This window comes from Paracoccidioides lutzii (genome assembly GCF_000150705.2).
Source record: "Paracoccidioides lutzii Pb01 unplaced genomic scaffold supercont2.7, whole genome shotgun sequence".
In the NCBI taxonomy this organism is placed as follows: Eukaryota; Fungi; Ascomycota; class Eurotiomycetes; order Onygenales; family Ajellomycetaceae; genus Paracoccidioides; species Paracoccidioides lutzii.
The window spans coordinates 992,770-1,018,752 of NW_015440953.1; the positions used below are offsets into that span (position 1 = coordinate 992,770).

Below are 25,983 nucleotides of genomic sequence, written 5' to 3' on the forward strand. Positions count from 1 at the left end.
TGCTGATTGAACGGGATTGCATGGGTGGTATGGCATGCAATGGGGAACCCTGCGACTTGTTCGTTTGTTCCGCGAAATTCTTTTTCGTTTTAGTTCATTTTCAGTTTCCAATCAATTTTCGTTTGCAATCTTTGTCTTCCCTTTTTATTTATTTATTTATTTATTGTTTAGCTGTTTCTGGGTCCGTTTTTGTGGCTGTTTTCACTGTATGACACATTTTATTTTTACATTGCTCTCGGATGACGGCTGACTGGGATCATTAAACAGGAACAGGGAAATGCATACCTCAGGGCCTAGGTATCCGATGTATTCCTCTGTAGCTCCCAGATGGCGTTTATGTATGGCTGCTCTGCAAATCGTAGATCTAGGCAGGAATGTTGACAGAAGACACAAACGGCGCTATATATAACGTGAAGATTTCTTCCCTCTCTGCTCGAATCTTATTTTATTTTATTTTATTTTATTTTATTTTTTTTTCATCATCAGTATAAACACTTATTCTATTTTAATTACACTTTCGAATTCTTTCATTCAAAAAGACATAAATAATTCATATCCTTCTTAAACTTTGCATTTAACTTTTAATTCTTTTGTGTTGAATCCCATCTCTTTGAATATCCCTAGATTGATAAATCCATCTATCATCCGGAAATCACTCAAAACACTCGACGAAACCTTTAATCAACAAACAAGAAATACCACATGGGTCGCGGCGGTTACAACTAAACCAACATCGAGAACGTGAAAACCGGCTCACGGTTTCCACGCCCATATCAAATAATAGCAGTATCCCTCCAAGCATAGCTGCCTACACATCTGGCGCACGCCTTGAAAAGACAATATCTGTATGCAAACCAACCGCGCACCTCCTCGCTGCCTTCCTTTTATCCAAATGCAACTTCTAATGGGACGTGGAGGCTATAACAGTCCCAACGACCAAGCAGTATCCTCTGCGCCTATGCCATTATATATGCGGGGAAGGGGCGGTTACAATGACGTGAACGATGAGGAATGCGATGATTCATAGTACAGCATGAGGGGACGAGTGGGACGGACGGAGGAAAAAGATTTCGAACTTGCGAGGAGGGAATGGGAGAACGTCAAAACGGAAGACAAATGGACGAGACGGAATGGTTTCGACTTGCTTTACGACGACACGACGGAGTTTTGTTTGCGGGCCGTTTCCTTTACATCGAGTTTCAGCGAAACTGAAATCTACACTCACTTGCCAACACAGAATCTGGGTGCGGGTGTTTTGTCAGTATCAAGGCCATTATCACGGTAAAACGCGGACTATGCAGTGCTGGGGGAAATTACTTTTCGAACACCACCCCTAGGACATCCTCCACGTCTCCACTTTCACCTCGACCTGTGATTTTCGCTAGACAATCAGCCGCAAATCGCAGATGTTCTGCCGCCGTTACGATGTCGATGTTCAACTCAATTTGTTCAGCGTTTTCAGCATTTTCAGGAGTTTGCTCGGTTTGGGATAGAAAGTCGTTTAAGTGCTGGACACATTTTTGTAGATTAGAACTTTGCCGATGTGTGACTCCCAAAGAGTCTTGCCAATATAATTGATCAAATTGATCGCCTTCATTTTCCAATTCAGCTGGTGTTGAAATCTTTTTAAATGTGCGAATTAATCCACCAAGTAGAGTTTGTATATTCCCGGGGTCGGGAGTTTCAGATTGCTCGTTCTCGGCCTCCCGGCATGAGATTAGAATTATCTGATCTTCCGCCACGTGGGGAAATTTGGAACGAATTTCCTTTGCCAAGCGACCGAAAAAACCCTCCCGCGTTCCAGCCGTAATCGTGGATGTCGTACATTTGTCTACCTTATTAACCGCCACAATCACGTTCTTCCCCAAGGTGAGACAGCTTCGAACGGCATCAACAACCTCAGGCTCAAGGACCAGCTTCGCGCTCGTCCCACCGTCGCATTCTTCTACCGAAAGAACCACGATGACGACATCTGATTCCAACGCGCGGGCCTTTGCCCTTCGAATCCCTTCCTTTTCCACTGCACCGATGGGCATCTGGCCAACCTGGGCAGAATGATCAGGTCGCAATCCGGCCATATCTCCAAACTTGCAGAAAAATCCCCCGATGTCGACGCCAACATCTACGATATCCCTTGTAGTACCTTCCTCACTGCTCACGATGGCTGCTTCTCTTCCTACAATTCTGTTCAACAGCGAGCTTTTGCCGGCGTTAGGAGCCCCAAGAAGGGCAACCTTAATTCCGTTCCGCAACAATTCACCCTTGGACGCATTTTCAACGTGCAGGTTAATTTGCCGAACCAAATTTCGAACTTCGTCAGTAACAGACAACACGAATTCTTCGGCAGACTCATCGAAATGCTGATCCTCCGAGAAGTCAATCAAAGCCTCCATTTCACCGCGTGCGGAAATTAGTTGCTGGTGCCAACGCTCGTATCTGGTTGCAAGAGCATCGCTTGTTCCTCGAATAGCTAAACGACGTTGCTGCTCCGTCTCCGCGGAAAGGGTATTGCTGAGTGCCTCGATTTGGGGTAAAGATAAACGGTCATTAAGAAATGCACGACGGGTGAACTCTCCCGGTTCTGCGTATCGGATGCTCAGTGGGAAGTTACTCCCCGTAAAATCAACTTTTGCGCATCGGGGAATCGCATTGAGGACAGCTTTTACCACAGCAGGGCCACCATGGACATGAAGTTCAAGGAGATCCTCCCCAGTGACAGTCTTTGGTGCTGGGAAGTACAACACCATTGCTCTGTCAAGGATGGTGTTGATTGAAGGGCGCAGCAAAGGATCGTAAAGTGTGTGAAGGCTTGCGACTCGAGGTGTCGGAAGCGGACTTTTAGGGCACAGCGCCTTATATATCTAGAAAACCCGAGGGAACAAGGTCAGGATGACACAGTACCACAGCGTAGAGAAAATTCTGAGAGAGCACACCTGAACGCAGCCCGGTCCAGAGACGCGAATGATCGCAATAGCGGCCCGTCCGGGTGCCGTTGACAATGCATATATGGTGGATGAGAGTTCACCAACGACAGGGCTCGTGCTCTGCCATCGTATGGGTCCTCGTCGGTCAGGGGCTCTGGGTCGATTGGGTCTGCATATCTCCTCTCCGCCAATGATAGTTAGCCAGCAGGATCGAATCCATGATGGGCGCAGGGTAAACGCCCAGTGGACAGGCTTTGAAAAATATCTACGCATGCGCAGAGAGACAGCCCGCACAGTGTCCCTCCTGTGATGTTTGAGGTGGTTGATAAGATTTTGCAGTCATGGAAATGTTGAAAAGTTGGAAGCATCTGCATGCTGACTCAGCAACGCCCAAGTAACTAGTTAAGTTAACTAACAAACTCACCATCTGAAGTTAGCTAGAAATTAATGCTGACTTCAGTATGATTTTGTCGGTGATTCAAAGAATTCAATACTAATTGATGTGTGCAGAGTGAGATGAAAGAACAGCTAGTAAGGTTCAATTCCTATCTACATAATTAAATGGAATTTCGTATTGATGTAAGAGAAATGATTATTCAAAGTAATCAATAACTACTCCCTGGGCGTCTTTTTCTTTTATATAACTACTGATCCAAGATCTGTTGATATCACTTCAAGTTGCAGTTATCCATGGCTGCTTTGTTCATTCTCTAAGCTTCAAAATGAGCCTGATTCTTCTTAAAACTGTGATTCTCTAGTCAGCTCTTTTGCGCAATTCTAGATTTCTCTTTATATATAAGAGTAGATAAGAGACAGCTTTCAATCTGCGTAAATCTCTATCAGCAAGAATAGGAACTCTCAACTGTCATTCTGAATCAAAATAAGAAGAGTAATTTTCAATGCAAGTTCAAAGTAACAATCAAAACATGCTAAATTATCTTCAACCATCTATTTTCGATCAAACTGATGATATAAGAACGTGATCTCATTCTTAATAGTTTTCACATCCATGGCATGGCGAGGGACAATAGTGGTTAAAAATTGGAGAGTGATCAGTGGGTGATTATGTTAAGCTTATTTTTAAGGTTAGTGGAACCACCCAAACAATTGCATTACTGTCAAGTATACATACCTTGTTACCTTTTGAAGAATAATTATCTTTAAGTTCTTATTATCTTCCTAATAACAAACCAGAGCAAATGAAAGACTAGGATTGAAGGGTTGATGAAATCGTTAATCACAGTTCTGAAAGTAAGATGATTATCAGGTACAATTACTTTGATTCTATACCACTTGATAGTTACATTCTTACAATAATTAATCAAATAAGTCCAGATCTTCTCCAGAACACAAACATGACAGACCATTGTCCAGGAGTTTGAATATGTTATTCTACAACAGAGACACAAAAGTAGTCAGCTGGAGGTACTATTTGGAAGCGAACAACCCGGGAGAGTTAAGAATTGACGCCGATACAAAGGCTCCGGGAAGAATGGCAAACCGTAGACAGGGAAAGTAGAATCAGGGGATATTGGGGTAAGTATCGTGTTGTGAGCTAGCTTCAGAACAAATATGGAGCTAATGATTGTTTAACGAAAGAACCCATCTTGTTCGATTCCCGAAGACATGGAGAGCGCCATGTGTCCTCTGGCGAGGAACAGGAGGCGCAAACATCAAATATAGCACCGAAGTATATGTCACCGACTGCCAAACACACGCGAAAGAGAAAGGGAGCATATCACATCAGGTTTGTTAGTTCCATCATTGACCTAAATTTCGCACTTTGACAGTCGAAAAAAAAAGGAGAAGGAGAAGAGAATGAGAAAGAGGAAGAAGCAAGATTCGGAAGGTTAGAGAGTGATTGAGTAAAACAAGAACAAAACCCAATGTCTTGATTTCACAAACAAGCAATTTCCATCAAAAGGCGTCCAGGGGTGGGATGCCCTTCGACTCCAAATACCGATGACTCTGAGTGTGTAGAATTCTACAAAGAGAAAAATAACACAGGAAAAGGGACCAACTGAGAGTAAACAAAAGAGAGAGATTGAACAGAATTTATCGAGAAATAACAACCTGAAAATGATGGGGCGAGAAGACAAGCGGCAGTTCTACTAGGGCGGGAACGGGATATCGGGGTTGTCTCTGAGAAAGTCCAAAAAAGAAAAGAAGAAGAGAAGGGAAGACAGGAAAATGAAATAAATAAATAAGTAAATAAATAAAAAATGACACGATGAGTTGAAGAGATGGTAAACAGTCCAGACATATTGCAGGTAAAAATGGTGAGAACAAACGGGGGAAGCTGAAGGATTGCAAAACATGGCATAGAAGATGATGAGGAGCGATGGCAGAGAAAACAGTTGACAAAATGAGATAGAAAAAGAAAAAAAAGAGAGGCGAATAAATATAGAAGGATATAATCTTCTTTAAATCAATGAAGCAACTTGCATAACAAAGAGTATGCTGAAGAAACAAAACAGGTGAAACATTTATCGAAAAATGTAATAGTTATGTCAAAGAATAACAAAGCAAAAAATGGACATTGGCTATGAAAGCTCAGCGTTGGAATACTTCAACTTTGAGAGAGCAGTTGAGAGTGACTTATAAGAGAGAAAACAGAAAAGTTAATTTCTCAAGTTAACTTAAACAAGCAGATGGTCAAGCTGAAAATGATGTTAGGTATACTCAATTTCTGAATTTGAAGGACACAGCATTCTATCGCAGCCAGTATGAGTCAAAGACACGAGTATACTTGTAATGCTGTCTTATGTTTTCAACCTCATCCAGCACAATTTCTCCATTAGGTTGTCTAGTTTTCAGGAGAGGGTTCAAAAGATGTGAGACGCCCGTTAAATTATCTGGGTATGTTCTGACGTCATAAAATATGGGACCAGCTTCCGGACGATGGGTGTAGTCTTGTCTGATATGGTTCTGAATCCAACGATCACGAGTATGCATCGGGCCCACGGCCAGTAGTTCCAATGACGATGCGCCACCATGGATATGGAATCCCCAGTCGAGAAATGCCGTCGCGATTGACTTGGTTGCATTGACAATGAAACCAGGGGTAGATAGTCGACCTTGCGTTATGAAAATGTCACGACAATGAAGAGTTTTGAGATGCGGTAGTCGTAGCATGGAATACGGGGTGTGAGAGGCAATCCTGCGCATCGCAAGACCTCTTCGATGGAGAAGTTTCATGTTTAGGACGAGGCCGAGTTCCTGGAGGTTGGGGCAGGTCTCGCTTAGGTATTCAAGAAAAGAACTCTCGCCAGAGATACTGTCCTCCACGTCGACGGGAGTGTTGCCTTGGTGCTTCCGAATTTCCCAAACGAGAACCTTCAAGGTCGGGCCATGAACATCCATGAACATTTCGTGATTAGGAACCTCGATGGGATTTATCCTGCACGTCACGCCATCAAGGAGTATAGAAAGGAGTTCAAGGCCTCTGAACGACAGTAAAAAGTTTTCCAAGGCTGTTTTAATTCCTCGCTGCCTAAACTCATGACGAATACAGAATTCCTTCAACCGCATCCGAGTTTGCACGTACGGAAGCGTTGTATGGGGGGCAGGCAGTGAGAGTACAGTCAAAAGACCTTCAGTACCGGTGCAGGAAATAAGGCTGAGCCTCCGGAGATTATATAGATCGATAGTCGGCCGTAAGGGGACTCCTTGGTCCAGAAATAGGGTGACATCGATAGCCGATCCATGGATCTCCTGTAGACTCATCAAAGTAAGGGCAGCATCGGTAGCCTGCTGGTTTGGAGCTCGAGCGACCTCCATGCCAATGACGTCCAACTTTGACAGATTCTCAAGTGTGTTCGTCGCCCCAGCTAAAAGCCGTAAAACGTCGCCTACAGACGGTTTCTCATAGACACGGTGCGGCCGTCCACCCCAAGCGTCATCCAAGGTGTGCAGCAAGAGTTCATCCCCGAGAACCAGATGGTCGAAACGGGGAGCAAGACGAGTCAAGAAATTCAGAAGCGAGGAATTCAGAGTTCCATTCCGACCAACGATTTTTAAATTGTGCAACCCAATCGATAGAGGCAGGGATTGCACTAAATTAGGCCTCCAAGGGAGGATAGCAACTTCGCTACCAGTAAGTGTATTCGTCTCTAAACTGGACAGTGTATTAATATGCGCCGTAAAAATGGCAGCGAAAGTTTCATGACTCATTTTAAATACATGAAACCAGCTGGCCAGAGCGCGATTAGCTGACAACCGAAAATTGACAGAAAGAAAAGATTTATAATGACGTGACTTACCGAACGCTACGGAGATTAGGAATGTTAACAAGCAAAGACCTGATTTCCTGATTGAAAACTTCGCTATTTGTCGTCCACAGGTCTTTCCCCACCCAGTTACCAAAACGATTAAAACGATAATGGGGAAGAACCTGGCCCGTTCTCGGGTCGCGTCGTCGCCTCTTCGAATTGAGAATTGAAATATTCTGCACAAGGGCCAAATTGTGCCATCCGGCCGCCTTGAAACGATTCAGATCCTCGATGAATCCCTCATGCTGTGCGAGACGCAGGGAAACCGTTGTGTACAGACACAGTCGAGCTGCGCTGGACAAAGCCTTCACCCTGGCCATATTTAGGATATCCTGCCTTGAGACCTGTGAGTTTCTATTAGCACAACGCAAGATATCACTAAGATCACAAACTTGATCCTTACATTATCCATAATGATACGTTGCACATCTAACGGCATACCCTCGAACGTGAGTGTGGATTGAGGCGATGCTGGAGTTCCAAGAGGTACCAGCGAACTGGCAAATCCCACCCCAGAGTCCAAGTTGGATGCCATCAGCAAAGTGGATGGAGAAGGAGAAATGATGTTTGGTTGGGGCGGGGGGAATTAGAGCAGTCCAGGCTCAATAGGGAATAAACACTGGATTGCTTTGAAAGGGATTCGAAGAACGAGACGCGCAAAATGGAAAGGAGGAGCTCTCAGCGGATTGAGAGTTTTCGGGCTGGACTCTGAGAAGGGCTTTTTGGATCCAGTGGAAGATGCTGTGCCTGAACTCTTTGCGGAGAGGCACAATACTTCAAACGTTCTAATGCGACGAAACAAGAAAACGAGACGAACGGAGAACAACAGGATGTGGATAGAAACGAAAGAAGATTAGCCAGAGATCATAACAGTGTTGTGAATAGCAACGAGATAGCAACACATCGCTAAGGCAGCCAGCTTGGGATGATGTGTTGACTGTCTCCTTGGTTTTCCCTGCCCCCGCCCTGCTCCTCTTCTATATGTACGTATCTTAATATAAATATATATCTTCTTGATACAGAAAAGTTGAGAGGGCAAATCATGGTTGAAGGATCGCGAAGACTCCGCCAGGAAGAATTCTATCCGTTTCTTCTTCCTTCATCGTCATCCAATGCAGTCAATCCAACTGGAGGGTGAGGAAGGCTCCGGCAGTCTATCACCAAACGTTGGGGGTTGGCACAAAGCAATAGACTGGCAATTGGGCATTTATGGCAATAAGTAGATGATGATTAGATGGACTAAGAACATCACTTCCATTCCCAAAAGCCTGCCACAGGAAGCACATATAAGGGGACGTCAAGGAAAGTGGAGTGGATGATTGCAGTTCATATGGAAAGAAAGATAGCTGCTGAAGTCTCTCTGAAGAAGTAGTTCAAAATAGCGACTGTCACATAAAAAAAGCAGCGCTTTTGACAATCAAGAAATCCATGCACTATAAATAGGAAAATGTCGTGCAAAAATGCATATCTCTCCAGTTACTCTTCTTTATGATCCTTGCTGTAGCAAAGAGAAAGAAAACAGAAAGTTTTCATCACGCATGATGCTGTGAAGAGAGACAGGTGAAAGAGTCCTTCAATGAGCTGTTGAAATACTTGGAAAGTCCATTCAATATGCTCCACACAACGGGACCAAAGGAGGCGTGGGGATGGGCAATGGCCTTCATGGGGTAAAATGCACACCAAAGTCAAAAGACATGCCTAGAAACGGATCGTGTTATTTATGGAAGACATGTTACCTCAGGGGAAAAGATCTGCCCATGCAAAATCAAAGCAAGATAGTATCAGACGGGCTCTTGTTTGATGTCTGGAAGCAAAAGGAACGTATGCTCAAATAAACCAAAGACACACGCAGCTGGATGCGGTTCCAGTACACCAACCCTCGACTGGAAAAAGGCATGCTAAAAAGCTTGAACCCACAGGGTCCCAATATATGTATATATATATATATATATTAAGAGAGCAAAGAATTGGAACTGCATCGAGTTGCTGGCAATATCGCAACTCAACGTCCGATATCACGATCCAGTCTCTCAAGGGGGCGAGGATGACCGTGCTGGAGTAAAAATACGAGCATTCCGGCACATCTCGTCATGTTGATAGAGTCCAGACAGGTGTATAACAGTTAAGAGTCGCATTCCCAACAATAGAACGGCTGGGAGCTCTCAACGCCACGGCGGAAATAGAGGTCGTTCTCCCAGCGGTCCGGCGGCCAGGTCTCTTCAGCTCATTTCTATTTACACAACAATTTCCAGAGTCAAGATGGATCAGCATCGCAAGAGTGGAAGGGAACGTCCTGGAGCGTCCCCAGCATTCCAGGTTTCGTTCTCGGTAAGTGATCATATTGCTATAGGTGCATCGCACTAAGCAGCGAGCAAAGCATAAACACGTCGGACGGGCTGGAAGAAAAGAATGCAAATGTTGTTTTATATCGTTTCGGAAATATTGAACTCACACTTCGCACATGAAATGTTCATCAATCTTATGCTTTTTAAGAGAGAGTTCTCAGTCCCCGCGAACCAGTTAACTACAGGCCTTGCGCCAGTGATGCTCGTGCTCTGTATGCTCCACCCATCAATCGTATGTCAGGAGATATAGATCGCGAGGGGTTCTATCGCAGACGTGACGGGACTGCGAATACGTTAGCTGGTCCATTGGAATTAGTCTTCTTCAACTTCTCCCCTCACTGGAGTCGCTGCATGTCGTAGTAATTGAGTTCGGGAGAGAACCTTGGGTCGCGGATATCCCGAAACTCAGCCCATCTTCAGTAACGTAATTAAGCATCTGCAAGGCACGAACCACAAGCAGAACTGTGCGAGCAGACTTCAACAGTTCCAACGAACCAACCTTTTTCTCTTCTGTCCAATCGCCTTCAAAAAGGCGCGCTTAGTGAGGAGTTTGAGTTTGTAGGATTGAAATCTCCTGAGCCTCTTTCTTGTCCAACCCGCGCTGCGAGATGTTTAACGACACATATTCTGCACATCGCCGCGTCCATGACAGCCGCCGGCTTTCCAAGCCAATCCGGAGAGGCGTTGCGTGTTCTCTGTTACCAATGCCGGGTTGTTCTCGAAGCTTCTCACACTCCCCAAATACTGCGGCTTGCTGATCTCCCGTCCCAACCTCGCGGACAGAGGGTATATACGTACATACCGTGATGACGAGAGTGGCAGTGTTTGCCAAAATGCGGGGATAACTAATAATAGAGAGCTTGTAACTAACAGGCCCTTTTCCCCCTTTATCTCCGCCGTTACATTGCCCGTGGCCATACCATGCTCTCCATGTCCACGCCGCTCCCATCACTTTATGAGATGAATAACGATCAAACCTTGGAAGTAGAGCCATTGGGCCCTTTCATTATTCCTGTCTACGTTAACAGTCTAATCTATTATCTTGAACGATCGATAGATTGCCAGAACCTATTTTTGACGTCGCCTGCTGCAGGCCGCTGCAGGATTCGGATCTCCGACTGTCAGCTTAAACCAATCAATCGCCATGGGTTGCGAGCAAACTAGAAAGACATATTTATCAAAAAAAAAAACAACCTTGCTTCCAAGCTGTCAGTTCTGTTGGCAACTCCAGCCTTAACTGCCTTTCACGGTGAACCTCCCCATCACCCACCAAAATTGTTGACGTGCTGTTTACCTCGAGAACCAGCATCCCATGGTTGCTTACAGACAGGCATCTGCAATCGCCGGTGCTCATCATCCAATAACAACCACGGACAAGATTTTAACCTTGTTGGCTCAACGTGTATAAATAGACAAATGAAAGCTACAGACAGATGCAGCTGACAGCTGTTCTGTCCCGTCAATCAACGGGGTTTCCATCCTGCTGGTGGGCGTTCCGTTGGTCTCCGGCTGGTCTTGCGATCTGTTGATATAGAACATAAAACATAGAAGGGGATTGGGGGGGGGAAACTAAAAGGTTGCAGAGAAGACGCTGAGGAAGGGTTTGAGTTGGAAGATATGTCTTTCTTTTTCAAACGTTTAATATCCCAAGCTTTCATCGTGTTTCAGGGTTTCTAGATTTCGTCGCAACGACGAAGGCCTGACGATTGGCTACACAAACAGCAAAACAAAGAAAAAAGGGCCTGTTTTTGATGACCATGACAATTTCCCTTCCCCGCTGCACTCTCGAAAGTCAATTGAGTCGAAGTAGGGATTTGGATTTGAGATAGATTTCATTCAGAGATATCTATCCCCCACAGCAACTCAGGGTACCGCCCACCAACAGGAGACAGATTTGCCCCGTCGAACCGTACCTTTCTCTCCTCAGTCTCCTCGTCCCGGCATCGCCTTTTCTTTTCTTTTTCCTTGCTCTATTCTCTACCTCTTCGTTGGCCCCCGTTTCCAGTTTCCGCTGCTTGATTATTCATTCTCTTTGAACCTTCACTCAGAGCCACCATTGCTCCCATTCTTACACCCATCCCCATCTCCGCCCCGACTAAATAGGATAGCATCTCCAATCCCAATCGGCCAACCCAAGAGAAAAAGAAAAAAAAAAAAAAAAAAAAAAGGCATTCGAAGCTGTCTTGATCGAATTAATTCATCAAAGCATGGGTGACGCTCAAAAGATTGGTTCAACGTTAGGAATAACGAGAATAGGCACATTCACAAGAACGTTACCAGCAACACTCACATCTGAATACACGAAGGATTTGACCACACGATCGTCGTCGTCGTCGACAAAAACTCCAGCAACGCATACGGTATCAGTGGGACCGAAGAGCAGTTTACACGCATATGTGCCGAACAGCGTACAAGCCGATGTTGGCGATGTGATCCTTTTCGAATTCTATCCGACGAACCATTCTGTTGTAAGGGCCGATTTCGACGCGCCGTGTATGCCGGCCAGCAAGGATGTGTTCTATTCGGGACATTTTCAGCTAGGGGGGTTTGAGAGAGTGGGTTTTCTTTTGTCCTGTTCTGTTTTGTGCAGTCTCATTAACGGACGTATCTGGGATTCTCTCAGCCGGCGACATGGAGATGGACGGTCAATACCACGGAGGTGAGTGGTACCCATATTCTGGACAAACATACTCTGCACGGACTGCTGCTTTTTCGAACGGGGCTTGGGAAAGGCGAAAGGCAGCTCAATAGGCTGACACCTTCATATCCCAGCCGACATTCTTCTACTGCACCGCCATAGGCTCATGCATGAAGAACGGAATGGTCGGCGCCATAAACCCAGTACGTCCCTCATATCTCTCCAACCCTCCGCCCCCCAACAATTTCCCCCAACAAAACCCCCCAATCAAGCCGCACCTCCACCACAACCCAGTTCGTAAACTAACCCCGCTCCCCCTCATCTCCTTTACTTCCTCCCACTCCAGAACTCCACCATGTCCATCGAAGACCACCAAAAGAAAGCCCTAGCAGCCAAATTCCAACTAGAGCCCTGGGAAACCGCGCCAGCCGAAGGGCGCGAGGGAGGAACAAGTCCCACGCTTGCACCCCCGCACACCCACCCCTTAAGCGGCGGCGCCATAGCCGGCATCGCCATCGGCAGCGTAGTCGGCATCGCCATCCTGGCCTCCCTCTTCTTCCTCCTGGGCCGCAACGCTATCTATCGCAAGTGGCTCCATTCTAAAGATGGGCGCACGGACCGGACGAAACGGTGGCCGCTGCCATCGGGTATCACTGGTGGTGGTGGATTGGGAGGGTGGTCATCTGGCGGGAAGAGTAATGGGGGTGTTGTTGGTGGTGGTGGTGGTGGTGATATCGGTCTGCATCCGCCGCCCAGCGAAATGGGTGTCCCTGCCGTGAATTTGCAGCCGGGACATATGAGCTATATCAGTTCGCAGAATTCGCCACATATCACTGGGCATCTCAGCAGTGTGTTTATCAATAATGGTAATAATGCTTCTCCGGGATCGCAGTGGGGTTGGGATGGCTCTGGTTCCGGTGAAGCCGGTAATGTAGGCAATCTAGCCAAGGTGGGGGACGGGGTGGAAAATACCCCGCATGAGCTAGCTGGTGGTGGGGATACGGGTGGGTTTGTGGAGTTGGAAGGGGGTATGACTGTTCATCATCCCTCTGCGTCTGTGTCTCCGAGTATCAGATAGGGGGGGTAGCATCGGATAAACCGGAAGATTAGAATCTTTTCTTTTCCTCTTCTGTTTCTCCTTTTCTGATTTCATCCTTTTTCTGGTTGATTGCCAGTATATATTGATGCTATCCATGGATCTGTTTTGATAATATTTCCTGCCCGATTGAGCTTTTCGTATTCCCCAATTCTTCTCTGTTTGGCTCAATAATCGCGGTTAGTCGTGATGATTGGTGCTGACCTGTATAAGATGTGAGCAAAATCAGCTCAGTCAGAAGGAAAGCGAACATAACATGTAAATAAATTCAATTTAAAACAAGTTTTCCTCGTTGGACAATTTTGCCAATGTATTTGGGTCTCCATAACAAAAACATGCAGCTGTTCATTCTGCATTGGCATATCTTCTGGGCGTAGTTAGGTAGTCAGCGGTACCCGAAGTAAACTATACGAGTCTAAAATTGCAAAGTAATGAATAAACATGACTATCCAAATATACGTGTATATATGCAGTGGCGCCGCGTGAGAGAGCGCAGTTATCCATAGTTGTGCATATGAAGCGATAATGATCCTAATGATCCACCCACCGATTGGACAGTAACATTCGGCAGATTTCTGCCGACCGACCAGGCTGGCGGAAACCGGTGTATAGTTCAAGGTTCAGGGATAGAAGGGAAAGATACAAACCGCAAGTGGCTGATTTAGAATGGCATCTCGTTCTGTCTGGGTGGAAAACCGCTGTAATATTAGTTATGTGGATGGTTCCGGGCAAAAGAGAAAATGCTAAATAACGTTCTTAGAATTCATGCGTGCCTTCATATAGAGGGCATGGACGCAGGCTTTCATTCGTAATGGTAAAATCAATCATGGTGGGGGGGGGGGGGGGGGGGAAACATGAAAACAATCCCGTCTTCCGTGTTTTAAATCCAATGGAAGATACCTGGAAAAAAAAAAAAAAAAAAAAAAAATTCAAGTCTAGTGATATAAGACACGACAACCAAAATCGAAACGATATATGCAAGATGAAAATGTATAAGAGAAAAAGAGAAAGACGAAGAGGAGCCCATGGTATCGCGGGAGAATATTCGCAGACGAGAAAAGCTCGCAGAGCATAAAAAAGAAACAAGCAAAACATACAACAACCCAACACCAAGTCCTACAACTCCGCAATCGCATTCTTAACCCACTTCTCCAGCCCACCCCGCGCAATAATCTCCTGCACATTAGGCGGCAACTCACCGACCCGATGCGTCCACTTAGGGCCCCCCTCTCCCTCCTGCACCTCAATCAAACTCCTCCTAACATCCCACGTCAACTTCCACCCAGTCCTCTGCGTCAGCTTCCCCTGGCCCCCAAACACCTCTCTCAACCGCGACACCAACCGAGGCACCTCCAGCCCCATAAGTGCGTTGTTGATGCTATTCCGCGAAAAGATGTTGCCAAAGCTGCCCGCGACGACGAGCGGGATGTCCTTGGCCAGGATGGCGGTGGCGGCCTGCTCGCGAGAGCTGCCGCAGCCAAAATTAAAGCCTGTCACTAGGATGTCGCCGGGGCGCGCGAGGGTGGAGAAGGAGGCGTCGTAGTTGGACATGCAGACGGCGGCCATTTGGGTGCGGGTTACGTTGTCTTGGTAGGTGTATTTGCCTGGGTAGATGCCGTCGGTGTTTATGTTGTCGGCGTCACAGAAGATTATCTCGCCGGAGACGCGGGAGGGGAAGTCCGGGTAGACTTCTGTGAGGGAGGAGGAGTTGTCCGATGAGTTTTTTGATTGTTGTGGGGATGCGGTGGCTGAGGTCGAGGAGGAAGAGGACTCGTTCCCGAAAATCTTCTCGGCGTCTTCGACCATGTTGTCAAGCTGGTTAATGACTTTCTCGATAGCCTCTTCGGCCGTGAGCATCCGGTCCTCTTCCTTGACACCGTCGCCCTCGCCACGGACAACACCCGTCCAACTCTCCGGCTTCTCATACCAGCCCGGTCCACTGATTTTGCCGCTTAGTGCACTGGCGGCTACCACTTCAGGGCTGGCAAGGTACGCCTTAGCATCTGTGCTTCCCATCCGTCCCTTGAAGTTGCGATTGGTGGCGCTGATGCCGACTTCACCTGGTTCCAGAAGACCGGTCCCAAGACCAATGCAAGGTCCACAGCCGGCTGGGAGTGGTTCTGCTCCTGCTTCGATAAGCGTTTGCCAGTCGCCTGCTTCCTCTGCAGCTTTTTGTTCAGGGATGGAAGCGGCTGCGATGTAGAACTTGACACCATCTGCCAATTTCGGAATTTTGCCGTTGTTCTTTGCAGCGGCTTCCTTAAAGACCTTGGCGGCAGCGGCGAGGTCAGATGCTCTGGAGTTAGTGCACGAGACGAGATAGGCTTTGTTAACCTTGATGTCCTGCGCTTCCAGCTCATTCAGCGGGCTAGCGACTTTTACGGAATTAGGACCTGAGACATAAGGGGGGAGGGTGGAGAGATCTAGATAGAGTTCTTTGGCGTATTGGGCTCCCTTGTCTGCGGCAAGGGGCTGTTCAAACATTTTATCGAGCAGTGGGTGGGTGAAGCGGGTATTTGCAGAACTCGGAAGTCCGTCGACAGACGAGCCCCACATGGCAGCGGTTGTGGCTTTCGATCTCAGCCAACCTTTCAAGACGCTGTCCACGGGGAAGAGACCGGCCAGAGCACCCCATTCTGTCGTCATGTTAGCGATGGTAAGTCTGTCATCTATCGCTAGACTTCTCATGGTTGCTTCTGATCCTGCAAATTCGATGGCATGGTTGAGCACGTCGTCCTTGTCGAAAAGACCGCAGAGAGCGACAATGACGTCCTTCCCCGTCACGCCCTTGGGCAGGACACCTGTAAAGGTGACTTTTGCGACGGGGGGGATCTGCCACCATGTCTTCCCCGTTGCCCAGATGCTGGCAGCGTCTGTCCTAACAACTGGGGTACCCAGACATCCCACACCCCCATACATGTTCGAGTGGCTGTCAGACGCCACGACAAGAGTGCCTGGCCAAGCGTACCCTTCCTCAACCATGATCTGGTGCCCAATCCCCCTGCCCGCGGGATAAAAATCCACCTCATGAGTCTTGGCGAACTGCTCAATCTGCCGATACTTCTGCAGATTCTTCTCGGATCTATTCTGCACGTCATGGTCCAAGGTCATGACGACCTGCTTGGGATCCTGCAGCTTGGATGCACCGATGGACATGAACTTCAGCGCGACGGGCCACGAGTTGTCATGTGTCATGCATTTGTAGGGGGAGATGGTGACGTAGTCACCGGACCGCACATATTTGCCCTGCGGCAGGCCAACGGAGAACCTTTGGACGATCTTCTCAACCAGTGTCTGGGGCACAGGGGTTGCGGCCGTGGAGGATTCGATGGATGAGAGAATGGCCGAGGCTGCAGGGTCCTCACGCTGTGCATGGTAGACGTCTGGAGAGAGGGTCCATCTGGAGGCAGAGAATGGACGGTAGCATGATGGGATTGATAGCTGGCGCCGCGGGAGCAAACGAGGCCCGTATGCGGCGGCCAAAGATCGAGTCTGCAAAAGTTTTGATTAGCGTAATTTCAATTGAAGGATGTGCACTGCTGGGCGGTGATATCGGTAGATGTACAATCATGATGGCAGATGTGCTGATATGATATCCCCCCCTCGCGCTGCGCCTAAAACATCAAAAGAGGGGAGGTCTAACTCTCCTCCTTCACTGTCATCGGCGTCGTCGTTGTCGTCGTTCGTTCGTTTGTTCCGGGTCACTCTTGTATAACCCAGAGACAAAATTTATTTCGCCGCAAGCGAATGAGAAGCGCGGGATTACATAAGAAACTGTTTGCACAACAGACAAATATGCCAAGCATGCCAAGATTTCCTTCCAAAAACTCAGGAGGGAAAGTCATGTGATGTTTATGAGTCATGCAGTAGTCATTCATTCGGTCCAATCATATGCGCTCAAACGGAGAATATGTATTGTTGTCACGTGACTATGATGGCCCGCCGGACTCCAACGGTCAACACATGAGGAAGAATAAGACAAGTTGTCGTTTTGAAGTACACATTGGCTTCCCCCTGGATAGAAATACAGTTGCGGAGTAAAAATCTCAATCGCTATCCTCAGTCTTCAGCTGCCAACGATGTGCCCCAATGCAGCTTTAGTAGCTTCTAGCAGAGAACTTGAGTTCATTGACACAGGGATCATTTCGTGTGTTAAATAATAATAGTAGGAACCCGTGCAAAGACCAATTCATAAAACTTAGAAAAAGCTCCCACCCGCTTTCGACATTGTTATCTTTTCGAAACCAGAGGTCACCATCAATACCACCCATCCAGTTTAAAGACAGGTTGATCCATTGGGGACCTTCATAGCCGTAGGGGAAGAGGACCTTCAGAGCAGCAGGAGTAACCACTCTCGCACTAGAATCCGCATTCAACAATCCTATATCTACATCTTTGCAACCCCCCTTCAGACCTCAACCGCTCAAGAAAAAAAAAAGAAAAAACGACGAAATGAGAAGCAGATAGGTACAACAATATAGAAAGGAAAGAAAAACAAAACAAAAAAAAAAAAAAAAATAAACAACAAACCATGCCACCCCGCGGCTCCGTCTCGTACTTCGGCGCCGGCCCCGCCCCGCTCCCAACCCCCGTCATCGAATCCGCCGCAGCAGTCCTGACAAACTACCAGGACAGCGGCCTGGGACTGGCCGAAATCTCCCACCGCTCTCCCACAGCTAACCAAATCCTCGCGGACACGAAGGCGAATCTAATCACGCTGCTTGACATACCTGAGGACGAGTATGAGATCTTGTTCATGCAGGGAGGGGGGTGTGGGCAGTTTAGTGCCGTTGTGTATCATCTAGTGGGCGTGTGGGTTGAGAGGAAGAGGAGGGGGATTGCTGCTGCTGCTGCCGCTGCTGCCGCCGCCGCCGCTGAGGGGAAGGATGTGGATGAGGCGGGGGTGGAGAGGGAGTTGAAGAGGATGGTGCGGGAGGAACTGAGGATGGATTATCTGGTTACGGGCTCGTGGTCGCTGAAGGCTATGCAGGAGGCGAAGAGATTGTGCGGGGAGCGGTTTGTCAATGTTGCGGTTGATGCGAGGGAGGAGAACGGCGGGAAATTCGGGACTATTCCGGACGAGAAGGAGTGGAGGCTTACGAAGACGAGGAGGGAGGGCGGGAAGGGTAGCGCGCCGGCTTTTGTCTATTATTGTGACAATGAGACGGTGGATGGGGTCGAGTTCCCTGGGTTTCCGGCTGTATTGGAAGCGCGGGACGGGGAGGGTGAGGAGGAAGACGATGAGAGGCTTGTTGTCGCGGACATGAGTTCGAACTTCCTGAGTAGGAAGATTGACGTGCGGAAGTTTGCGGTCATCTTCGTGAGTGTCACACTACCATGGCTTTATCTATTATACATCATACGCTAATCTATCAAATTCATAATGCCTACAGGCTGGAGCCCAAAAGAACGTGGGCATCGCCGGAATCACCCTTGTCATAGTCCGCAAGTCCCTCCTCCCCCCTCAAACCGCAACTCCATCCCCAGACCTCCTCCGCAAACTCGAAATCGGCAGCCTACCCGGCCCCACAGTGCTGGACTACGCCGCCATCGCCAAGAACAACTCCCTCTACAACACCCTGCCCATCTTCAACCTCTGGATCGCTGGCGAGGTCATCGCCCATCTGGTGAAGACATACGGAGACAAGAAAGTGGGCGGACAAGAGGAAGTTGCGAACCACAAGGCGACGCTCTTATATGGAGCGCTGGATAAATATCCGCAGATATATGGTATCGTGCCGCGGAAGAACGTGCGAAGTCGGATGAATATTTGCTTCCGTGTCTCTGGCGGTGATGCGGAGAAGGAGAAGGAGTTCCTGGTTGGGGCGGAGAAGAAGTTGCTTCAGGGGTTGAAAGGGCATCGGAGCGTGGGTGGGATACGGATTAGCAATTATAATGCGGTGCCTGTTGAGAATGTCGAGAAGTTGGTGGTTTATCTGGAGGATTATGCGAATGGGCGGGAGTGAGGAATGTGTGTGTTCAGACCTGGGTGGCAGAGAGAGCGGGAATACGCCCACTTAAGATGGGATTATTATGTTTTTCTTTTCTTTTCTTTTCTTTTCTTTTCTTTTCTTTTTTTTTTTTTCAACATAACAGTAGCCCATGTTAGATGTTCAACGTATTGGGCGGGAGAATAAAATGAAAAATAATGGTAGATCTTGGAGGAAGATTCAACCAGACTCCAACGCTATGCAACAAGCAACTAGATACGAAAAAAGGAAATGGAAATAGAGAAAGAGGTTCAAAGAGTCGAAATCCCAAGACTCTCTCTGTTGGTCATTCTCAGTCACAACTTCCATACAGACCAATCCTTCAAGTCAAGCTGGCGTATAATACCCTGCAGCGGGCCTTGCAATTCTTGTCCGCCACTCCACACCTTCGGACCAGCCAGGTAGCTTATAAACCCGTCGGGACCGGATATGAGAATGACCCTCTTCCCCCGCCTAGCACTCGTTTCCGTCCGCGAGGCTCCCTCTGCAACTTTTCCCGATTTCGTAAAATCCAAAATAGACTCCTTCCCAATCGAAGACCCCTCTTCATCCACGAAATAATCCACCGTAAGCAGGCCAGGATGCTTCGCCTTCAGCTCTTCAAGATGCCGCACCGTAATGCTTTTCCTAGCGCTGTTCTCTGTATTGTCCCGTTCCCTAGGCACAGCATCTTCGGCGGCGACAGGGTTACTGCTGCTGCTGCTGCTGCTGAAAATCCGCTTCCACCACGAGTTCGACGACCCAGGAGCTGGCCGAGCAGAACTGCTATCGCCGACGCCGCCCAGACAATCCTCCCTCCGTCGATTAGCCCACAATATATGCATCCTCGCCGACGATTCTGGTCGTCGCTTTTTCCTAAACAAGGTGTATGCAGCCTGAAGGCCCGGCGCAATCCCCGTCCCACCCGCAATGAACAGAATCTCCTCCACGTCAGCCGGAAGTGCATACTCCAGCCGCGGGCCGCGGACATCCACCCTTGCGCCCGTAGGCAGGTTATGTAGATATCCGGACACCTCTCCGTGTGGATCTCTGCGAATCAGAAAGCGCAGGGCACTGTCGCCGGTCATTTCGCCATTATCCGACTTCTCCGATTGAGAAAAGGTGGGCGGCAAGGGCGTATAATCTCTCCCGATCTGCAGCTGTGGCTGTTTGAACTGCACGCTCCACAGGCCCCGCTGCCAGGCTTCTTTGTGCACGGCACTGCTGTGCCCGCTCTTCACGGGGCGTAGGGTGAATATGCTGCTTGTCGATGAGACGGGGGTTTTGAAGACGAGCTCGTACTCTGTGAACGTGGAGGGGTTTAAGGTTGCGGTGGAGGAGTCTTGTTGGTAACGCATGTAGGCACCGATGGCGGCAGCGAGGGCGGTGACTAGGGTGATTCGTAGCCATGTTCGTTGCTTAGGGGGTGAGGATGACGTGTTTGTGGAGGCATGGCGAGGAGAGTGGGATGTGGGGGGGGGAGAGGGGGGTCTGGAGAGGCGGATGAGTTTTGCGGCGGGATAACAGGGCGGAGGGAAGAGGGCGGGCCGCAATGGCGGAGTGAGGAGGGACATTTACACGGAGAGCATAACAGGGGGAGGAGAGAAAGATAGAAAGACTGTATGCAACTAAATATAACCACCGCACCTGGGTAACTAGAACAAGAGGATTAGTAAAGAAAACACGGAGGTGTACAGCGCAAGTCACTCCAGGGGCAAAAAGTTAGGGGTGCTTTACCCATAGCCTAGGGACCAACCACTAACCGAAGCCTGTGGATTTCGGCGTCAAGGCACCTAAACCATCAAGCTTATTGGGCTCCGGGTCGGTCACTTTTCATGAAAAGTTTTTGTCGCGTGCTCCAGGACTGTTTACCTGTCAATCTGAAGTGGCTAAAAATATAAATATACAGTCTTTACTTCAAAAATAGAAATGTTGTATACGAATCAAATGAGCAACTCGAGTCAACCCACTTTCTGGTCAAGTGTCGAATCCCTGAATCCCAGTCCCCGTAGGCACAGCTAAGAAACAAAGCTCTTCCTCTTGATGCTTATCAACAATACCTATGAAGCGCTGGAGGTAAGCAGAGCAAAGCTGAAGTTCAACTGAAAGACCAATGGGCCGTTGTATCCGCAAAGAGACATGCGGGTGTTCGTATAGAGAGTAGAAAGCAACACAAGAGACAACGAAATAAGGGGGGATCGAGGTAATAGAGATAATCAACTCCATCGCTTTTCCCCCATTCCCCTCTGCCAACGACAAGCAGCAATGTGCAGGGCGGATTGCTGGTCAAATGGAATCCATCCATGCTGTAGCCACGGCTGACCTTCATCTCGACAAACGCTGCGGGGAAACGGGTCCTATATAATCTCTTATCCGTAGGGCATTTGCTCCATTCATGCACGGAGTCGGCAACCTTCGAAGTTTTCAGTCGTAGAATAATAAGTCCGTCAGTTGAAAATGCTTGAAATGTATTTATCAAATTCACTCTGTTTTCCCCCCGTTGAATTTGCCCCGAAACCTGGCAGTCGGGCGCAAACTCAGGGGTACCCCAATGGTACCCGCATCTCCATACAATACTGCGTAATTATAAGGTATCTCGCCTGTACCTCATGTCAGAACCTTGTTTCTCTCCATCAACCGCCCGGGAAATAAATAGTTAGTTACCTACAAGCAAAGTACCTGGATCGACTCGAACATCTCGACATAAACATAACGCGACATAGTCAACTAGCTCGCTAAATGATTTCATGATTTAATACTCTCAACCTGCACCCACCCCCCTTCCCCCTCGAATGGCGCAGGGTTGTTCATAACCCTCCCCGTCCCCGTCCCCGTCCCCGTCCCCGTCAGCCTCCTATGCTCTCCTCTCCTCCGCTCTCCTAGCTTCTCGACTCCCCAGACGCTAGACCGACAAACAACCTTCTGCAAGGGGAAATAAAAAAAAGGCATGACCGTCTCCTTTAAAGACCCACAACGGCTAACAGGCGATCCATCCCGCGACTCTCTCGAACTCGCCTCCCTCGTCGCCTCCTCTTCCTCCTCCTCCTCCTCCTCCAGCCCCCCCTCAGACTCCGACGAACACCACCAACAACACCAATCCGGCAGCTCCAGCCCCTCCGGAATCTCCTCCTCGCGCAAAGCCTCTCTCGATTTCCAGGACCCCCTCTCCTCAGCCCCTCTGTACGACGCCACCTCCGCTACCTCCCACTCGCGCAACGCCCGCTCCTACTCCGTCTCCTCCGCCTTCGACTTCGGCAGCACCCTCTTCCCCCTCTCCCAGACCGTCAGCGGGTATACACAGTTAGGCGCACCCTCCGTGTTCTCGCTAGACAGACACAATGCGGCCGCCGATAGCTTGCTGGAACGGCACAAGACCCTCTCCTATCTAAATGGACTGTCGTTGATTATCGGCCTGATTATCGGATCGGGCGTCTTCTCGTCGCCGGGCCAGGTCAATTCGAACGCCGGATCCCCCGGTGCCTCACTCATTGTGTGGGCGGTTGCGGGTGTGCTGGCCTGGACTGGCGCGGCGAGCTATGTAGAGCTGGGAGGGGCGATACCGCTGAATGGCGGTGCGCAGGTGTACCTTGCTAAAATATTTGGGGAGCTGACGGGGTTCCTGTTTACGTGGTCTGCGGTGTTTGTCCTAAAGCCCGGTTCCACCGCGATTATCTCGATCATATTTGGCGAATACGTCGTTCGTGCCATTGTAGGGGCTGACGTCGAGACGGTTAACCCCTGGATTAATAAAGGCGTGGCTATTCTGGCGCTTCTGATTGTGACGGGTGTGAATTGCATATCCACGCGTCTGGCTACCCGCATCGGGGATATGTTTATGTTTTTCAAGTTTTTGGCGCTGCTGGGTGTTACTGTTATTGGCATCGTCGTTGCTGCGACGGGTCTGTCGTATAAAGATGAGGCAGACCGGAAATGGCTGACCACCAGCTGGTTCGAGGGCACCAGCACCGACGTCTCAAGCTGGGCTGTAGCACTATATGCGGGCCTGTGGGCGTTTGACGGCTGGGATAACGTACGTATATTTTTTTCACTCATGTTTACAAAATCTCTCCGTTTTGTAACAACAACCCTCGCATTTTGGCTAACCAGCAGCAAAACCCTTTTTTTTTTTTTTTTTTTAATTTAACTACCAGACAAACTACGTGACCGGCGAATTCAAAAACCCCAGCCGCGACCTGCCCCGTGTAGTTCACACCTCCATGCTGGCCGTGATCCTAAGCTACATGCTCGCGAATGTCGCATACTTCTTCGTCCTTCCCTCCACCACCCTCAACGCCACAAACACCATCGCCGTCCAATTCGGCGGCAAGGTCTTTGGCCCCATCGGCGCCCTCGTCTTCGCCCTGGTCGTCTCTGCCAGCTGCTTTGGCGCCCTGAACGCGACGACTTTTACGGCCGGAAGACTCGTCTACGCCGCTGGGCGCGAAGGCTACCTGCCCTCCCTCTTTGGGAAAATCGGCATGGCGGGCTCCGCAAGCATGCCAGCGGGTGTCAGCAGCAGCAGCAGCCGCCGCCTGCGCCATCGCTCCTGGTTCCACAAGGCGCTCATCCGCCTGTTCGGCGACGACATCGGTATCGGCTACACACCCATCAACGCCCTGCTTTTCAACAGCGCGCTGATAATCCTGTACATCATCGTGGGCGAATTCGGCACGCTGGTAACCTTCTACGGCGTGGCTGGGTATACGTTTTATTTCCTGACTGTGCTGGGGCTTATTGTCCTGCGGATCCGGGAGCCGTATTTGGAACGGCCGTATAAGACGTGGATTACGACGCCGATTATCTTTTGTTGCGTCAGCTTGTTTTTGCTTAGTCGGGCGGTGTTTGCGGAGCCGTTGAAGACCCTTCTGGTGCTTGGGTTTAATGCGGTGGGGGTGCCGGTTTATTTTTGGATGATTGGGAAGAGAGATGGGAAGAGTTGGTGTAAGGGGGTGAAGGGGGTGGAAGGGGTGGGTTGGTGGAAGTTTTGGAAGAGGTGGGAACGGGCGTGAGGGTTCAATTTTTTATTTTTTTTTTTCTTTTCTTTTCTTTTTTACTTTTTCTCCCTTTCTTTTCATTCATTGTTTTACTTCCTTCTTTTTTAATGCTCGTTTTATTCTCCTCCCGTTTAGGTGCTGGGAGACAGGTTTTAGGGAGGTGTTCCTTACGAAGAGTTCATTTATTTAGGGGATAGAGAGATCATGCTGCGCTTTGCAGGTGATTGTGAACTTCTGCTTGGGGAATGAGACAATACCCATATATATTCAGTTAATATATTTGTTAGTCCATACACAGGTATGCATTCTACGATGAAAGACATCAAGCATATATCTGCATCCTGCATGGCTTATTCGTCACGTATATTGATTCCCGGACGACCAACGACAAGCGCTACTTTTGAGTCATTAGTTAAACTATCTAGCATTTTGATTTCTCAAACCCCCCCCCCCCCCCCCCCCCCTTTTTTTTTTTTTTTAAGTATGTTTTGTCGAGTTTTATAGTCCCTGACATAGGTATGCAACCCCCTATTGTCAAGATTATCACTTTTTCCCATCCGCTCAGCCGACGGCAACTTAAGTCACTAAATAAGTTGAGTATAAGGGGTGGCCTGACCAATGCGACATCGAAGCTGGCTCGCGAATAAGGGATTGCGAGCCCAATGTAATTAGCAAATCAAGATGAATCAATTCCGCGAGCCGGTTCTGGGTTCGCAGAAGTTTAACGGCATTGATGCTGACGGGAGCGATACGACGTTCAACATTTCAGAAGTATTACCTATCAGCCTTCTTTTCTTTTCTTCTCTTTTTTTTTTTTTTTTTTCTTTCCTGCCAGACTCTTCCAGAAAGAATCAGACCTCAATGTTGTTACCCTGGAGATCTCATCAGGACTTAATAGGGTTGCCACCGTTGTCAGCATAACCAATAAGCTCAAATGTGGAGCCCTGACCTTTAGCGTTTCTTGTCTCTCAGATCCTTACAGCACCAATCAGATTTCAAGAGGCATGAACGAACTCTCTAATCTCAAGCCGCCCTGTTCTCTCATCTTGAGTAGGTGCCCGACATTCAGCACGCATTCTTCTGCCCGCAGACACACGACACGGGCTCTCTTCTCGAGGCCCCTTGAAGGTGATGATCTGCTTCTCTAACGATAGTTAAAAGCAACCGTCACGTTGAGTCGCTCCCCAGATCGCTCCCCAGCTGACATCATAGAGCCGTAAAAGTTTCCACCTGAACGCAGAGTTCCGTCGTTATCTGATCTTGTAGTAGCTGGTACAGACCTTCGGGAGATCGGGACCCGCTGATGACGCTGGGTGACACTTCTTTTGAGTTTGTGGCATGTTTTTTTGAGGTTCTGCGGTCATAAACTCCTTCCAGAACAACTGCGAACCAAGGACGAAGATCTTTTTGCTGTCACATCACCTGCGTTCCTATGGTTGAAGTTGTAGGTTTCCGTTCAACTGTGCAGCACTCACATGTTGGCGGGTTGGCCAAGTTATCCGTCTCCCGCCTCCCGCTCAGCCAAAGGGAGAATGGGAGGATAGCCGAAGTTGCCGGGTGGTGGGTGGGTGGTTGGATGCATCTTGGTGGGCTGTTGGGTGGGTCGATCATGGAAGCCCGTGGAGACATCGTCGCATCGGCTGAGGTTGTAATTCGTTACGCCGTTTCCAGATCCCGTAACTATTCCTAATTAAATTAACATTCCCTTAACACGGGCCAATGAACCATGTCAAGCCTTTGGCCAAT

General features: G+C 48.6%; 9 protein-coding genes across 9 annotated transcripts; 3 read left to right on the forward strand and 6 right to left on the reverse strand.

The window, feature by feature from the left end:
- Window positions 1–1,313: 1,313 nt before the first annotated feature.
- Window positions 1,314–3,197, reverse strand: PAAG_03608 (tRNA modification GTPase GTPBP3; the record flags this gene model as incomplete). The annotated part of the gene is made up of 2 exons (XM_002795017.2): window positions 1,314–2,861; window positions 2,934–3,197. 2 exons carry the CDS (start codon window positions 3,195–3,197, stop codon window positions 1,314–1,316), a joined length of 1,812 nt encoding a protein of 603 aa, XP_002795063.2.
- Window positions 3,198–5,636: 2,439 nt separating this feature from the next.
- On the reverse strand, window positions 5,637–7,730 carry PAAG_03609 (hypothetical protein; the record flags this gene model as incomplete). Its single annotated transcript, XM_002795018.1, has 3 exons — window positions 5,637–7,116; window positions 7,187–7,539; window positions 7,599–7,730. The coding sequence occupies 3 exons, from the start codon at window positions 7,728–7,730 to the stop codon at window positions 5,637–5,639; spliced, it is 1,965 nt and encodes a 654-aa protein (XP_002795064.1).
- Window positions 7,731–10,078: 2,348 nt separating this feature from the next.
- On the reverse strand, window positions 10,079–10,534 carry PAAG_11656 (hypothetical protein; the record flags this gene model as incomplete). The annotated part of the gene is made up of 1 exon (XM_015847263.1): window positions 10,079–10,534. One exon carries the CDS (start codon window positions 10,532–10,534, stop codon window positions 10,079–10,081), a length of 456 nt encoding a protein of 151 aa, XP_015703172.1.
- Window positions 10,535–11,747: 1,213 nt separating this feature from the next.
- On the forward strand, window positions 11,748–13,256 carry PAAG_03611 (hypothetical protein; the record flags this gene model as incomplete). Its single annotated transcript, XM_002795020.1, has 4 exons — window positions 11,748–12,095; window positions 12,164–12,199; window positions 12,313–12,381; window positions 12,525–13,256. The coding sequence occupies 4 exons, from the start codon at window positions 11,748–11,750 to the stop codon at window positions 13,254–13,256; spliced, it is 1,185 nt and encodes a 394-aa protein (XP_002795066.1).
- A 1,134-nt stretch (window positions 13,257–14,390) lies between these two features.
- Window positions 14,391–16,845, reverse strand: PAAG_03612 (homoaconitase; the record flags this gene model as incomplete). The annotated part of the gene is made up of 2 exons (XM_015845019.1): window positions 14,391–16,766; window positions 16,840–16,845. The coding sequence occupies 2 exons, from the start codon at window positions 16,843–16,845 to the stop codon at window positions 14,391–14,393; spliced, it is 2,382 nt and encodes a 793-aa protein (XP_015701993.1).
- Window positions 16,846–17,805: 960 nt separating this feature from the next.
- PAAG_03613 (phosphoserine aminotransferase) lies at window positions 17,806–19,240 on the forward strand (the record flags this gene model as incomplete). Its single annotated transcript, XM_002795022.1, has 2 exons — window positions 17,806–18,594; window positions 18,668–19,240. 2 exons carry the CDS (start codon window positions 17,806–17,808, stop codon window positions 19,238–19,240), a joined length of 1,362 nt encoding a protein of 453 aa, XP_002795068.1.
- A 320-nt stretch (window positions 19,241–19,560) lies between these two features.
- Window positions 19,561–20,817, reverse strand: PAAG_03614 (hypothetical protein; the record flags this gene model as incomplete). Its single annotated transcript, XM_015845020.1, has 1 exon — window positions 19,561–20,817. One exon carries the CDS (start codon window positions 20,815–20,817, stop codon window positions 19,561–19,563), a length of 1,257 nt encoding a protein of 418 aa, XP_015701994.1.
- Window positions 20,818–22,190: 1,373 nt separating this feature from the next.
- Window positions 22,191–24,252, forward strand: PAAG_03615 (large neutral amino acids transporter small subunit 2; the record flags this gene model as incomplete). Its single annotated transcript, XM_002795024.1, has 2 exons — window positions 22,191–23,273; window positions 23,395–24,252. The coding sequence occupies 2 exons, from the start codon at window positions 22,191–22,193 to the stop codon at window positions 24,250–24,252; spliced, it is 1,941 nt and encodes a 646-aa protein (XP_002795070.1).
- Window positions 24,253–25,443: 1,191 nt separating this feature from the next.
- PAAG_11657 (hypothetical protein) lies at window positions 25,444–25,866 on the reverse strand (the record flags this gene model as incomplete). The annotated part of the gene is made up of 2 exons (XM_015847264.1): window positions 25,444–25,619; window positions 25,713–25,866. The coding sequence occupies 2 exons, from the start codon at window positions 25,864–25,866 to the stop codon at window positions 25,444–25,446; spliced, it is 330 nt and encodes a 109-aa protein (XP_015703173.1).
- Between the last annotated feature and the right edge of the window lie 117 nt (window positions 25,867–25,983).